This window comes from Gopherus flavomarginatus, chromosome 6, assembly GCF_025201925.1.
Source record: "Gopherus flavomarginatus isolate rGopFla2 chromosome 6, rGopFla2.mat.asm, whole genome shotgun sequence".
Taxonomy (NCBI): Eukaryota; Metazoa; Chordata; order Testudines; family Testudinidae; genus Gopherus; species Gopherus flavomarginatus.
The window spans coordinates 129,806,507-129,820,594 of NC_066622.1; the positions used below are offsets into that span (position 1 = coordinate 129,806,507).

Sequence of the window (14,088 nt, forward strand, 5' to 3'; positions counted from 1 at the left end):
GATTTGTCCATATGGAAACAATGTCCAGGATCAGGGCCTAACATAAGGCCTGGGTGGGTGGAAGGAATGAAGACAACAGTAGCAGTGATAGAGAATGTGGCTATCCAGACAAAGTGTGGGCATGACTAGTAGGTTTCTGGAAGTGTTTGACCAAAGCAGACCATTGCTACAAATAGCCTGGACAATGTCATGGAAAAAAAGACTAGCATAGATACAATGAGTTTTAGGGACAAATGCCATGGCGTTTCTGACCAGAACCAGCTGAGCCAAGAGCTGATTACACTTGCTGTTTCTTGTACTGACAGCCAAAACTTGATCCCGTCATTCCGTTGGGGGTATTTTACTCTGCCTGGTGCTTCTAAAGCCACCACTCTATAGTCACACTGTCCCTGTTTTTGTAGGGGATGTTGTTTCTTCACAGAAGCCCATTGAACTCCCATGGAAATCTGAAACCTACTAACTGTTTGGTGGATAGTCGCATGCAAGTGAAACTGTGTGGATTTGGGCTATGGGAGTTTAAGTATGGAAAGAAATACCGAGTAATTACTGAGAAAAATACCAGCTATGCAGGTAAGAGGATTATACAAGAATTACAAGCACAAGGGATACACCAAAACAATGATTGATGCATTCCTCTACCGGATGCTTTCCTTCATACTGGTCTTCACACACATTTTATCTACAACACCTCTTTGAATACTGATGGTTGGAACATGGCTTTTGGAAATTACAGAGGGTTGATTTTTTTTTATTCCAGTAATGCTGCATATAGATGAGCAAATAGCAGCAAATAATGCATCTGATCAGTTTTGGTCTCTATTTTGCTCAATAATTGTCTCTGAGCAGCTTATGATTTTCTACAATTTATTTGTTGTTTGAAAATGTTTGTTGAATAATTTTGTTGAATAGTTTTTGGTCAGTAGCGGTGGATGAAATAAGGCATAAATGCTGTAGACATTTATCAGTGTTGGTAAATGCCAAGTAATACGCATTGGAAACCATAATCCCAACTATACATATGCAATGATGGGGTCTAAATTAGCTGTTACCGTTCAAGAAAGAGATCTTGGAGTCATTGTGGATAGTTCTCTGAAAACATCCACTCAATGTGCAGCAGCAGTCAAAAAAGCAAACAGAATGTTGGGAATCATTAAGAAAGGGATAGATAATATGACAGAAAATATCATATGGCCACTATATAAATTCATGGCACGCTCACATCTTGAATACTGCATGCAGGTGTGGTCACCCCATCTCAAAAAAAGATATATTGGAATTGGAAAAGGTTCCGAAAAGGGCAACAAAAATGATTAGGGGTATGGAACGGCTTCCGTATGAGGAGAGATTAATAAAACAGGGACTTCTAAGCTTGAGGGAAAAAAGACGACTATGGTGGGATATGATTGAGGTCTATATAGTCATGACTGGTATGGAGAAAGTAGATAAGGAAGTGTTATTTACTCGTTCTCATAACACAAGAACTAGGGGTCACCAAATGAAATTAATAGGCAGCAGGTTTAAAACAAACAGAAGGAAGTATTTCTTCACACAATGCACAGCCAACCTGTGGAACTATTTGCCCGAGGAAGTTGTGAAGGCCAAGACTATAATAGGGTTCACAAAAGAACTAGATAAATTCATGGAGGATAGTTCCATCAATGGCTATTAGCCAGGATGGGCAGGAATGGTGTCCTTAGCCTCTGTTTGCCAGAAGCTGGTAATGGGCACCAGAGGATGGATGATTTGATGATTACCTGTTCTGTTCATTTCCTCTGGGGCACCTGGCATTGGCCACTGACAAACTACAGGATACTGGGCTAGATAGATCTTTGGTCTGACCCACTATGGCCATTCTTATGTTCTTATAGACCTGTGCCTAGAGCCCCAGGTTCTGGAATCATTTCATTATAGGAGAATCGCTGCCTTTATTCATTAAAAAAAAAAAAGAAAAGAAAAGAAAGAGAACCCCCCCTCCATTCTAGCCTTTATAGTTGCAAAGAAAAGCTTGAAAATGTGATTCAAGTGCAACTGATGTAGTGAAGTCTGCCTGAGTCTGCAGGTGGCTGAAACAATAGCTCTGAGATGTGTTAACCGTCTCATGCATCTGAACAGGGTGCTTACTCCAAAGGCCACAGCTTTGAGAAGTCATGCTGTGAAATTCTCCATCCCAGGCCACAGAATGATTGTGGAACCTTGAGGCTTCAGCAGATCCCATGATTCGTCTGCCTACATTCTCTGAGATACAATGTGTTGGCTTCTTCCCAACCCACAAAGGCCTCGCTACCACACTCAGAGTATCTTTCCAGGCACAGTTTTATTTCTCAGATGTAGGCAAACAAATCCCACAACAGTTCCTCAGTCCACTCTGGGCTACAACTCCCAGGGGATTTCCACCTTTGCCTTACTCAGACCCCCCCACCCCCTTTTAACAGAGCACCACCTCCCAGCACTTTCTCCCTGGAGACCCTACCTCCCTTCCCCCACCCCCCTGCGGGTTCCCACTGCCCTGCCTCCTGGGGGGCTCTGGCAGCCTTTCACAGGGAACTTCCTGCTGCTCCTGCCCTCCGCTTCCTGACAGCCTGGCTCTTTATGGCTGCAGGTGCTGCTCTCCCCTCCTAGTTGGTTGAACTGCGAGATCCTGTTCTAGCACAGGGGAGCTGGGTATGCTTCATTTATGCCTCTCTGTGACCCTGACAGAGGACTCCACATGTGGGCCTTCCCCTCCCAGCTGCTGGGAGCTCATTCTCTGCTTTTACCCCTATTCTCCCAAAGGGGGTCTTGCTGCCACTTCTGGGAAGAGGGGGGAGGAAGGAGTGCCCTTGCCTCTGCCTGCATCTCTCTAGCTAGCTACCAGGCCATGGTGTTGTGTGGATGAATGAGTGCCTGCAAATGGCAGAGAAATCCTCAGTTGGACGACACTATAAAAGCACAAACCTGTCTATATTGTGTTCAGAATTTTAAAACCCTGTCTAGCCTGTTCTTTGCCGATGATGAGTTTGACCCAGCTGGAGCACAGGCTTCCTTGCTGTTTCCTATTTTGCCTTGTAGATCTCTATTGGACAGCCCCAGAACTGCTCAGGATGGGGGAATTTCCATTCCATGGGACCCAAAAGGGGGATGTCTACAGCTTTGCTGTAATTATGAGGGAGCTGATTTATAACAATGAGGATGGGCCGTTCCAGGATCTGAACAAGGAAGCAGAAGGTAGAACTTTGTTCCTCTCTTTGTACTACATTTCCAGACGGTTTGTGAAGCACATTTTTGTATCCTAGAGTTACCCTAAATGTAGTAGGTCTTCACTGCAAATAAAATGTGTTTTAAAATTCAGATTAGCTGTGACCTAGGTTAGGTAACTGTGGTTTCAATAACACTGAAGATACGGTTAATTCAGGTTAGTAGGTCGTGTTCAACCCCAGATTCCCGTATAGGCTTTAATCTCTGCTGCCATCTCTTTAATGTTATTTTAACCCAGATTAGCCAGAGCCGGTTAGCTACTCTGAGTTAGGAACACACCTTTAATTTGCAGACTAGATGCACCCTTGGGATGCAAGAGAATTTTTGTACGCTGAACATTATGAACGAGTATAGGCAGATCATTGTATCGCTTAACTATCTGCCTGATAAGGATAGACATCTTTGGTCTTTGGAGCGTCACGCAAGCTTAACTGTATATATGTTTTAAGTGATTTGGCAATTTTACCTAATAAATCATAAGAATTTAGAACTTAATCTGAGCAAGTGTTCCAAACTGGTTGCCTAACCCTGTCTTGATTTCCTGTCACTAATTCTCATTGCTTCCTGCTTTATAAGAAAAAAACAAACAGTTGCTTTATGTTTAGCTTTGTTTCAAATACAGCAGCAGCTGTCATCTCCCACAAACTCCTATAGCCCACATATAGTATCTCCTTGAAGTGCATTACTCACAGGAAAACCTCTCTTGTTTGACCTTCTATTCATCTGAATAAATTCCATGTTGTCTATTCTGTTCAGATAATAGGGCTCTAGGCACCTTTTAATCTGACTTTATGTGCAAATTAAATTAATCACAGCGAAGTGAAGTGTAGTAATTGCTCAGCTGAACATAGTACCAATGAAAACACCACACCAGTCGCATGTTAGAGCTACTCAGCAGCCTGCAGTATTATGGCATGTGCCAAGTTACTACAACTACACCCTGAAATCCCTGTATCTGAGGCCTCCTCTACACTTGGTGGGGGGGATCGATCTAAGTTACACAACTTCAGCTACGTGAATAATGTAGCTGAAGTTGACATACTTAGACCTACTCACCATCGGCCCCCCACCCCGTCAACTCCACCTGTGCCTCTTGCGGTGGTGTTGTACTGGAGTCAATGGGAGAGAGCTCAGGGGTCAATTTATCGTGTCTAGACTAAACGTGATAAATCAACCTCCGCTGGATTGATTGCTGCCCGCCGTTCTGGTGGGTAGTGTAGACGTACCCTAAGAGGAGAAAGCATTCATCTACAGAGATAGATTTAGCCTGTAGCTTTGAAGGCACAATTTCCCCAGCACTCCAGGACGTGTGAACACTGCACCTGTAGGATGTTCCAAATGGCTTCCTCCTTTGAAACTGGCCAGCTGCATGGATTGCATAGAAGAGGCAGACCCTAAGGTCATCCAGGTGAAAGACTGATTTGCTCTGACCTTTATGTGAGGTGCATAAGAGAAAAGGAAGCTCCATGCACTCTGTTTTTCCTCCTCTCAGACTCCTGCATTAAGGACCAGGACAATTTGCTCCAAACTTAGGGACACTAAAATAATTAATAGACTCAAATCCTGATTGATCACATTTGCTAAATACAGAGATAATAAACCGACTCATGGACCCAACTGGGCTCGTCCCACTGCGGCCATCCCTGTCAACAGAGAAATGCAGTGAAAGGATCATTTCAATGCTTAGAACTTGCTGGGATGAAGATCCAGCAAGAAGGCCAACATTCTCCTCTGTGAAGAAAGGGTTAAGAGATGCAAGCCCCGAAGGGTGAGTTTCTCTTACCTGTCTGAGAATGATACCAGATATACATTGTGCTTTTCATCCAGGAGGCTCCCAAAGTGTTTTATAGATAGCATCCATTACATAGGGATTACTCATACATGGCTGAAATGCAGCTGCATCAGAGATGGAGTTTAACAGCCCACAGCACCACTGCAGGATAGTTTAGAACAGGAAGATAAAGACTTAGATTTTCCCAATATCTCACCTTTCATACTATAAGGATAGTAAAATTCTGGACTAGACTTCCAAGAGAAATTGTGGAATCCCATCACTGGAGGTTGGACAAACACCTGTCAGGGATGGTCTAGATTACTTGGTCATGTCTCATCACAAAGGGATGGACTAGATGACCTCCATTTCCAGCCCTTCATTTCTGTGATTGTATGAATAATGTCCAGCTGAAACCATAGTTGAGGGATGGGATGGGAGGTTAAATAGATGTAGTTAACTTGAAATATAGTCAGTTTTTAGAAGAGAGTTTAAAGTTGTTTCCAAGTACTGTAGCTCCTCCTTGTCAATGTTTGCATTTTTGCAATCACATATTTCCTAGTGGTGAAATGTTTTTCTTTCCTCTCTTAAGTGAAAGACCCACATGGTGGAAACTGTGGGCTATACAAAGTAGACTAAACAAAACAGGCAGTTTATGCTCTAATCTTTTCCACTTACAGTATCTTAAGTGTTACTAATAATAAGTATGTAAAAAAATCAGATAAAATATATTTACGTTGATGATATCTTTAAGTAGTTAGCATATAATTATCCACAGCGGAATTTGGCTGGGATGCCAGGATAGAACTTTGAGTCTTGTAAGAGACTTTGATTTGATGTTTCATCTGAAAATTGTTCCTTCTGGCGTCACAGTGCTCCCAAAGACTATGTGGGGGCCTTGGGTCAGTACTAACACTATCTGCAGCATGTATAGTCTCCATGGATATTTCTTATCCAAGTTAAATTATGAGATCTGATGAAAGGCCCATAATGGGGAGTAGCCAAGTATCAGAAGTCATTTCTCCCCCATGAACTCTAGATGCTAGAGGGGATCTTTGATGGAAGTGGAAGTGGAATACAATTCCCATCAATATTTTGTATTACTTCGTGCTATTATGTAAATTAAAAACAATATTTGTTTGAACAATTCCATTAGCCACATCAGCATCTTGGATAACATGGTAAACAAACTGGAAAAGTATGCCAATCACTTGGAGGATGTGGTGGAAGAAAGGACAGCCCAGTTGGTGGCAGAGAAGAAAAAGACAGATAAACTTTTGTCAGCAATGTTGCCCAGGTAATCAAACAACTTTGATTTGTCGACAATAGAATTTGGTGCAAGACACACAGAGTATGAAAGGCTCTGTCTCAGAATGCGTTGCAAAGTACTATAGTCACTTAAACATTGGTAGTACAGCCTTAAGCTCTAACTAATGAATGGTAATTAAGCAATGAATTATTATTCATTATATTGTGATAGTGCCTACAAGCTCTAGTCAGAGACCAGGGGCCCATTGTTCTAGATGTTGTAGAAACCTAGAACAAAAAGACTGTTCCCCGAAGAGCTGACAGTCTAAGACAAAGGACTATAGCCGGGTACACTAGACATGAGGAGCAGTAGGAAACAATCAGACTGAACTGTTCAACATAAGCTGTGGTCTTAGTGTGCCAGCTCCCTTACTCCTTGTCAAATATTTTGTAGGTCTAGGCTGAATCCAGGCCAACCAGCATTATTTTAAAATGCATTTCATACCATCAACTTCTTGTGCTCCACTGACCTTCACCCTCACACACCTCTCTGGCAAGTAGCCACTTTTCTCTGTTGCACCCTCCTTCCCTCCAGTAGATGCTTTAATCTGGGGACCTTTTGCCAAAGTGGATGCTGGTGTAAATCCAGATTGAATCTGGCTTGGGGATTTTTAAGGCAGGCTTAGAAGTGCTTTAAACAGACCACTTGGTGTGTTTCCCAAACATGCAGGACGTTAAGGCCAAATGGATCTATTCTGAGCAGGAGGGAGAGAGAGAGAGCAAGTAAACAAACATAAAGGAAATAATCACTTTCTCCTCTTGTCTCAGCTTTATCAGAGAGCAGCTTATCGCTGGGAAATCTGTGGAGCCTGAGAGTTTTGATTCCGTGACCATCTTCTTCTCAGATATTGTTGGATTCACCAATTTGTGTTCTCTCAGCAACCCCTTGCAAGTGGTTAATCTCCTGAATGACCTGTATAGCCTGTTCGATAACATCATTAAAACTTATGATGTATACAAGGTGAGACACGCTGCTCCCCTGGTTCTCAGGCAGCACAGTTGCTGGGCCCAGTCCTGCAAGCAGTGTGTTTGCAGAACTTCTATCAAAGTCAAGGGAAGTTTCCTGGAGAGAGAGAGTGAGTACTCACACAGTCAGGCTCCCCTCTCTGTAGTCACTTGCATCCAAAGCCCAGTAATATCACTGACTTGATACTGTTCCAATTGTTGATGGTTGAGTACAATCAGTGGCAGAACCATGACTAGAATGTAGAAGATCTTAACTGCCGGTTTAAGCTTAGTCTGCTAGTTTGCACTGTCTCTAATATTGGCTATTATTTGCCCTGTGCCCCAGGCACATAACGTGCTGCCTAAGTGCTTTGTTTTCCTTGCTACAGGTTGAAACAATTGGAGATGCCTACATGGTTGCCAGTGGCCTTCCCATCCGCAATGGAATGAAGCACGTTGAGGAAATTGCTACAATGTCTTTGCACTTCCTCAGTGCAATGATCCCTTTCAAGATAGGGCACATGCCCGAAGAGAAGCTGAAGCTGCGGATTGGCATTAACACAGGTAAGTAGCGTGAGTCTCATCTGCTTCCGATACTGAGATTTGTTCTCGGTCCATGTAAATTGAGCCACAAATACATAATTCACGTTTGTAATTCACCTCAGGATGAGTCAAGCCCCAGGTTAAGATGAGCCAGGGAGCTTATCCTCCAGTCCTAATTCAGCCAAAATTCCCCTCAACCTTAATTTGGATTTTTGCCTGAGTAAAGAACTGGTTTGTTTTAACTTCGGGTATGGGGTTCATCCTTAATTCACTGTAGCACGTATTGAGCAGTTACAGCATGAGACAGGGAGTTAGGAATTTCTGATTCTCTTCATACCTCAGCTGTGACTTGCTGTCTGACATTGGCTACTTACATAATGGCTCTGTATCTCAGTTTTCCCATCAGCAAGCTGGCAATATTAACATGCAGTATCCTCACGGATTGCTGGGGAGTTTTATTAGTTTCTATTTTTAAACTCTGAGATCCATAGCTGAAAGGTTCTATCAAGATGTAGAACATTAATATAAGACATTCAGAAGCTCTAACAATGCTCTTTCCTGTGTTTGTAAATCACTGTGTAAATGTACAATGCTATGCAAACATTTTACAATGATTATAGTAATGTTGGGCTTCTGCTTTGGTTCTCATCTAAAGAATGACAACTCCATTCTTAATTGGTGCTTTTCATTTCCTATCCAAGCAATACTGGCACAGCTTGGAGTCTATGCTGACTGAAGAGTTTGCGGGGAAACTCAATGCAGCATATACCAGCAAGATGATTTAGAAGTACATTTCAGTGGTAGGACTCTTCCTGAAAAGATAATGCATGTATTCAAGGTCATCTCACAAATACTGGCCTAGATTTGTAACATTACCTACCATTGGAGCTGTAATTTCTACAGCTGGGCAAAATTTTTCAGATGAATAGTTTATTTGTTAAAACATGCAGTTTCAGACAACATGAAACTTATTAAAAAATTTGACAAAAATTTGCAAAATAGTTTCATCTGCAAAAATGGAAGAGAAGGCCATGTGCCCTATAACTTTTTGGCCCAGTGTATGTAGGGCAGTCACCTGGGATATGGGAGGCCTAGGTTCTCAAACTGACAGAGGTCAGGAAGAAATCTCCTTTATGAGCAGGTTATTACACAACTGCCTGCTGCTATAGAACATTTTGAAGCTTACTCTGAAGCATCTGATACTGTTGGAGTCAGGATGTTGTTGTAGATGGACCACTTGTCTCCTTTAGTATGACAGGAAAGCATAATCCCAATTATACTTATAAAATGATGGGGTCTAAATTAGCTGTTAACACTCAAGAAAGAGATCTTGAAGTCACTGTGGATAGTTCTCTGAAAACATCCACTCAATGTGCAGCAGCAGTCAAAAAAGCGAACAGAATGCTGGGAATAATTAAGAAAGGGATAGATAATAGGACAGAAAATATCATGTTGCTTCTATATAAATCCATGGTGTGCCCACATCTTGAATACTGCATGCAGATGTGGTTGCCCCATCTCGAAAAAGACATATTGGAATTAGAAAAGGTTCAGAAAAGGGCAACAAAAATGATTAGGGATATGGAACTGGTTCTGTATGAGGAGAGATTTATAAAACTCGGACTTTTCATCTTGGAAAAGAGATAGCTAAGGGGAGATATGATAGAGGTCTATAAAATCATGACTGGTGTAGAGAAAGTAGAAAAGGAAGTGTTGTTTACTCCTTCTCATAACACAAGAACTAGGGGTCACCAAATGAAATTAATAGGCAGCAGGTTTAAAACAAACAAAAGGAAGTATTTCAACCTGTGGAACTCCTTGCTAGAGGATGTTATGAAGGCCAAGACCATAACAGGGTTCACAAAAGAGCTAGATAAATTCATGCATGATAGATCCATCAATGGCTATTAGCCAGGATGGGCTGGAATGGTGTCCCTAGCCTCTGTTTGCCAGAAGCTGGGAATGAGCAACAGAGGATGAATCACTTGATGTTGACCTATTCTGTTCATTTCCTCTGGGGCACCTGGCATTGGCCACTGACAGAAGACAGGATACTGGGCTAAATGGACCTTTGGTCTTACCCAATAGGGCCATTCTTATGACAATTTCAATGTTCCTTTCTCAGGGTGTTTCAGTGACAACTGCAAAGGTTGGGGAAATAATTGTCTAAATATTTTGATCTTCATACATGTCTCAGTTCTAATAACACAACTAAGCATTTCTATGCTGTTTTAATAATCCCTAGCTCTTTTTCCTCCATTGATCATAAAGAGCCTTACAAAAGAGGTCAGTATTATTATGCCCATTATAGATGAGTAATGAGATTAAGTGATTTGTCCAAGGTTACCCAGCAGGCCCCTGGCAGAGCTAGAAATTGTATGCATGTTAGTTTTTATAGCAACAGTCAGATTAGCTAGGGATTGTTGCCATGTTCGCAGTTGCGGGAACTGAGACAATAAACCATCAGTTGAGCAAGTCAAAAATGGAAATTGGCATCAAAGCTGGGATTAGAATTTAGGAGTTGCACATACCTATGCTTGGGCTCTAGATAGGAGACTATGACACTCTTTCATTTAAAATGCTTCTCCAGTGCCTAGTCAGGAGTCCCAGTGCAGGGCAGAATTGCTTTGCATAACACTTTCTGTCTTGATAACTTGTGCTTTGTTTTGTACTTTAGGACCTGTTGTTGCAGGAGTGGTGGGAATCACAATGCCACGGTACTGCCTGTTTGGAGACACTGTTAATACAGCATCAAGGATGGAAAGTACCAGTTTGCGTAGGTACCATTTACGATGGGTTTGCAATCGTCCTTCATGGAATTGTTTTTAACCACAAATAGAGGCAGTGTTACACTTAACCCATTGTTAATTGACATTTTTTGTGTCAAACCTTTGCTATACAATGCTCTCATAACCCAGTTTGATGAACCCTGAGGGTGTCTTACATCTGAGATCATTGTTGTCAGATAACAACCATCAGTTCTTATATGGTGCTTTTCATCAGCAGATCTCAGAGAGCTTTACAAAGGAGGTCAGGATCATTATCCTTATTTTACTGTGGGGGGAAGTGAGGGATGGAGAGGTGAAGTGACTTGCCCAAGCTCACCCAACTGGCCTGTGCCAGAGCCAGGAATAGAACCCATGTGTCCTGAGTCGCAGTTCATTGCTCTGTCCACTGCTATCCACAGTGACAATGTTTCATGTTTCACAACCAGCTGGGATGTTCAACCTTTGAAGAATTTAAAATGAACATGGTGTTTTGTGGGTTTGTAACTGCCCTCAGACACACATGACTGTGCATCATAGACCCCTATACTACTACATGGAGAGGTCTTTGCTTGCTCATTTCTTTCCCACTGATGCCACGAAGCTCTGAATGACCATACTGTGCAGCGTAGTGACAACTGTGAGGACCTAGATAGCCATGGATGTTACAATACCCAAAATGAAAAGAGAAAGTTTGAGGTTTATATAATAAACACTGTGCTTTTGCCCTGGAGACCATTTCTATCAAGTGACTTCATTTTAAATGGAGTCAGACTAAAGCCTAAATCTTAATTACAAACCCTTCTGAACAGGAGGAAAGATTCAGGCCAAAAATGAAACACAGCCTTTAGGAAGCTAAACGTTAGGTTCTAAAGAGATTGATCCTGCCTCTTTAACTAGTTTATACTCTCCAGCCAGCCAGTCATATACATTTATAAAATAAGTAAATAGATTTATTTTGCTGTAGCTCTCCGAATCCACGTCTCCACAACTACTGCTAATGCCTTGCAATCCATCGGCGGGTATGACTTGCAAGAAAGAGGTATCATAACAGTAAAGGTATGAACATTGAGAGTGCAGAATGGGAGCCTATCATGCCAAATAGGTAGATCTATTGTATTAGACAGCATATGAAGGAATTTTCAAGGTCGTACAATGTATGCAGAACATATGCTTTCCTGGATATGAACTGATGTTAATGCATCAGTGTAAAAACAAAACAACAAACATGTAGAGGTGTTCAGTACTATAGTGTGACTTAAATCAGACACCGCCATGTTTTGTATATGATACCCATCTGCCTAACATAGGACAGTGCTTAGCAAACTAGAATTAAGCATTCCAGAAAAACAGGACTCGATGTGAATTCTTTGTGCTTTCACAGCCCTTTCCATGTCTCACATCCTTGGATCCTGTGCATGGTATATACCTTGTCATGCTCTATGTTGATATTACTGTTCTTTATTGCTTATGTTGCTGGAGTGCCTTGAGGCCCCAATTAGGGACCGTGGCCTCATCATGCTAGCCACTGTACCAAGGTATAACCAAGAGATGCTTCCGGCTCCAAAGACCTTACAGTTAGAGCTTGTCAAAAGTTTTCCAATGGAACAGTTTCATTGGAAAATACCCGTTTCTAAAATCTGAAATGTTTGACAAAAATGGTTTGAGTTCCAGGGTCCGTGGCTGGGGCCAGGGACCCTGGGCTTCCAAGTGGGCAACTCTAGGACCCAGGTAGTCAGGGAGAATGGAAGCCCTGGTGTCTCCTGCCCCAAAGCAATTCCTGTAGTGGGCTTGCCTGGGAGCTACAGAACCTGGGAGTCCAGGCAGCTGTTGACTGAAATCAACATTCATGTCAATTTCACAAGCACAGTAGGAATTTCAGTAAGTAGCAGCCATGGTTTCAGGCAGGGCTGGTCTTAGAGGTGGGAAATCAGGATGTCTGCCCTGAGCACTGACATTGAGGGGCACCAGATCATTGCACTTTGGAGGTGCCAAATCCGTGGAGGCAGGGAGGGAATTGGTTTGATTTTTGTTGTGGTCTTTTGGGTTTTTTTTATTGCACCTTTTGAGTATGAGGGACACCAAAAATGTTTTCTGTCCTGGGTGACAGAATGCCTAGGGGTGGCCATGGTTCAAGGGAGCCTATTTCATTTTGAAAACGCCACATGTGGATGTCGCCAAAACAATTTTTTCCCCAAGATTTCCAGTTTGGGGGAACCTTTGAAAAATTTGGAACAAAATCAAATTCTGAAATACCAAATTATGCCACAATCCAGACATTCCTAGTTTGGGCCAACTCTACTTACAATCAATGCAAGTTCCCCCACCCTGCCCAGATTTCTTTGTACAACTCTACCTTCACTTCTTTCTGTTGTCAGGGAAAGGGAGAACAAAGAACATTTTGGTTAAAAGGAAAAGCTGACCTTCACTTGGCTCTCCCAGAGTTCAATGACGAATTGTGAGGCTGTTTGAAGGAAATGTTGCAGGTAAGATAGTGATAAGGTTTTCGTAGGGAAGGGTGTTAAATCCATATGCTGATAATGCAGATATACAGTTCAAGGACTGGAGGAGTGAGCTAATATGGGTCGATTCTGGGCCAGCACAACCCATTATTTGACCTAAGCAGTCGCGTAGGGCACTAACATTTGGGGGGCGGTGACCTCAACAGCCGGATCTTCGGCTGCCCCAGTTGTGGGTGGTATTTTGGGGGTGGGACCTTCCACTGCCTCTGTTGGGGGGTGACATTTCAGGGGCGGGACCTTCTGCCACCTCTGTCGGGGTCGGGACCTTCCGCCGCCTAGAGCACCAAAAAAACTGGCGGCGCTCCCGGGTCTATCGAAGCTACTAGGTGTGGCATTGCCTCTTAGGAGCTATGTTTGTGCTGCAGCTGGGAGCGCGCCTCCCAGTCCAGGTAGACAGGCATGCACTAGTTCTGTTTGAGCTAGCAAGCTAAGAATACCTGCACATCACAGGCTAGACACCAGAGTACAAGCCCACCTGATCCCCTCGGTCCCTACTCGGGTGGCTAGCCCGTGCTATCGTGTCCACACGTGATAGTTTTAACATGCTACCTAGAGCAAAGCAAGTGTTTGTCTGTCTGCTTGTGCTGGGAGACATGCAGTGTAGATGTATCCTTATTGAAATATAGGAGATTATGGAGTCATTAACTTGACACCTTGGGTGGTTTATACCAGTGTTGCTCCATTGACTGCAGTGGAATTACGCTGTTCAGGATCTGACCCTATTGTGTGTTATCCAAATATTCTAGTTCCAGCACGACAGTCTGAGTTCAACAGAGGCACAGCGGTGTAATGGCATCGTGGTTCATGAGGACTGTGAATAACAGTTCCTGGGCTCTGAGCTGGGATTATCACTTACAATAACATTTTCAAGCCACACTGTTTTTTGGTTGTTCATTCTGAAAACAGCAGGTTATTCCTTGCCCATTAACTCCTAGACTCACTTGAAACTCAATCCAGCTGGGGTCTATGCTGGCATAGAAGCGTAACCAAGTGTTTAGTG

General features: G+C 42.8%; 1 protein-coding gene across 1 annotated transcript in view; it reads left to right on the forward strand.

Annotated features, from left to right (window-relative positions):
* The window catches only part of LOC127054538 (guanylate cyclase 2G-like), a 35,059-nt gene extending 22,031 nt beyond the window's left edge, over window positions 1-13,028 (forward strand). The window contains exons 13-21 of the mRNA XM_050960774.1: window positions 402-570; window positions 3,049-3,204; window positions 4,825-5,002; window positions 6,162-6,302; window positions 7,082-7,274; window positions 7,648-7,822; window positions 10,479-10,577; window positions 11,534-11,625; window positions 12,945-13,028. Coding sequence (XP_050816731.1) covers window positions 402-570; window positions 3,049-3,204; window positions 4,825-5,002; window positions 6,162-6,302; window positions 7,082-7,274; window positions 7,648-7,822; window positions 10,479-10,577; window positions 11,534-11,625; window positions 12,945-13,028 — 1,287 coding nt within the window. The remainder of the gene's footprint in view (window positions 1-401; window positions 571-3,048; window positions 3,205-4,824; window positions 5,003-6,161; window positions 6,303-7,081; window positions 7,275-7,647; window positions 7,823-10,478; window positions 10,578-11,533; window positions 11,626-12,944) is intronic.
* Window positions 13,029-14,088: the final 1,060 nt, after the last annotated feature.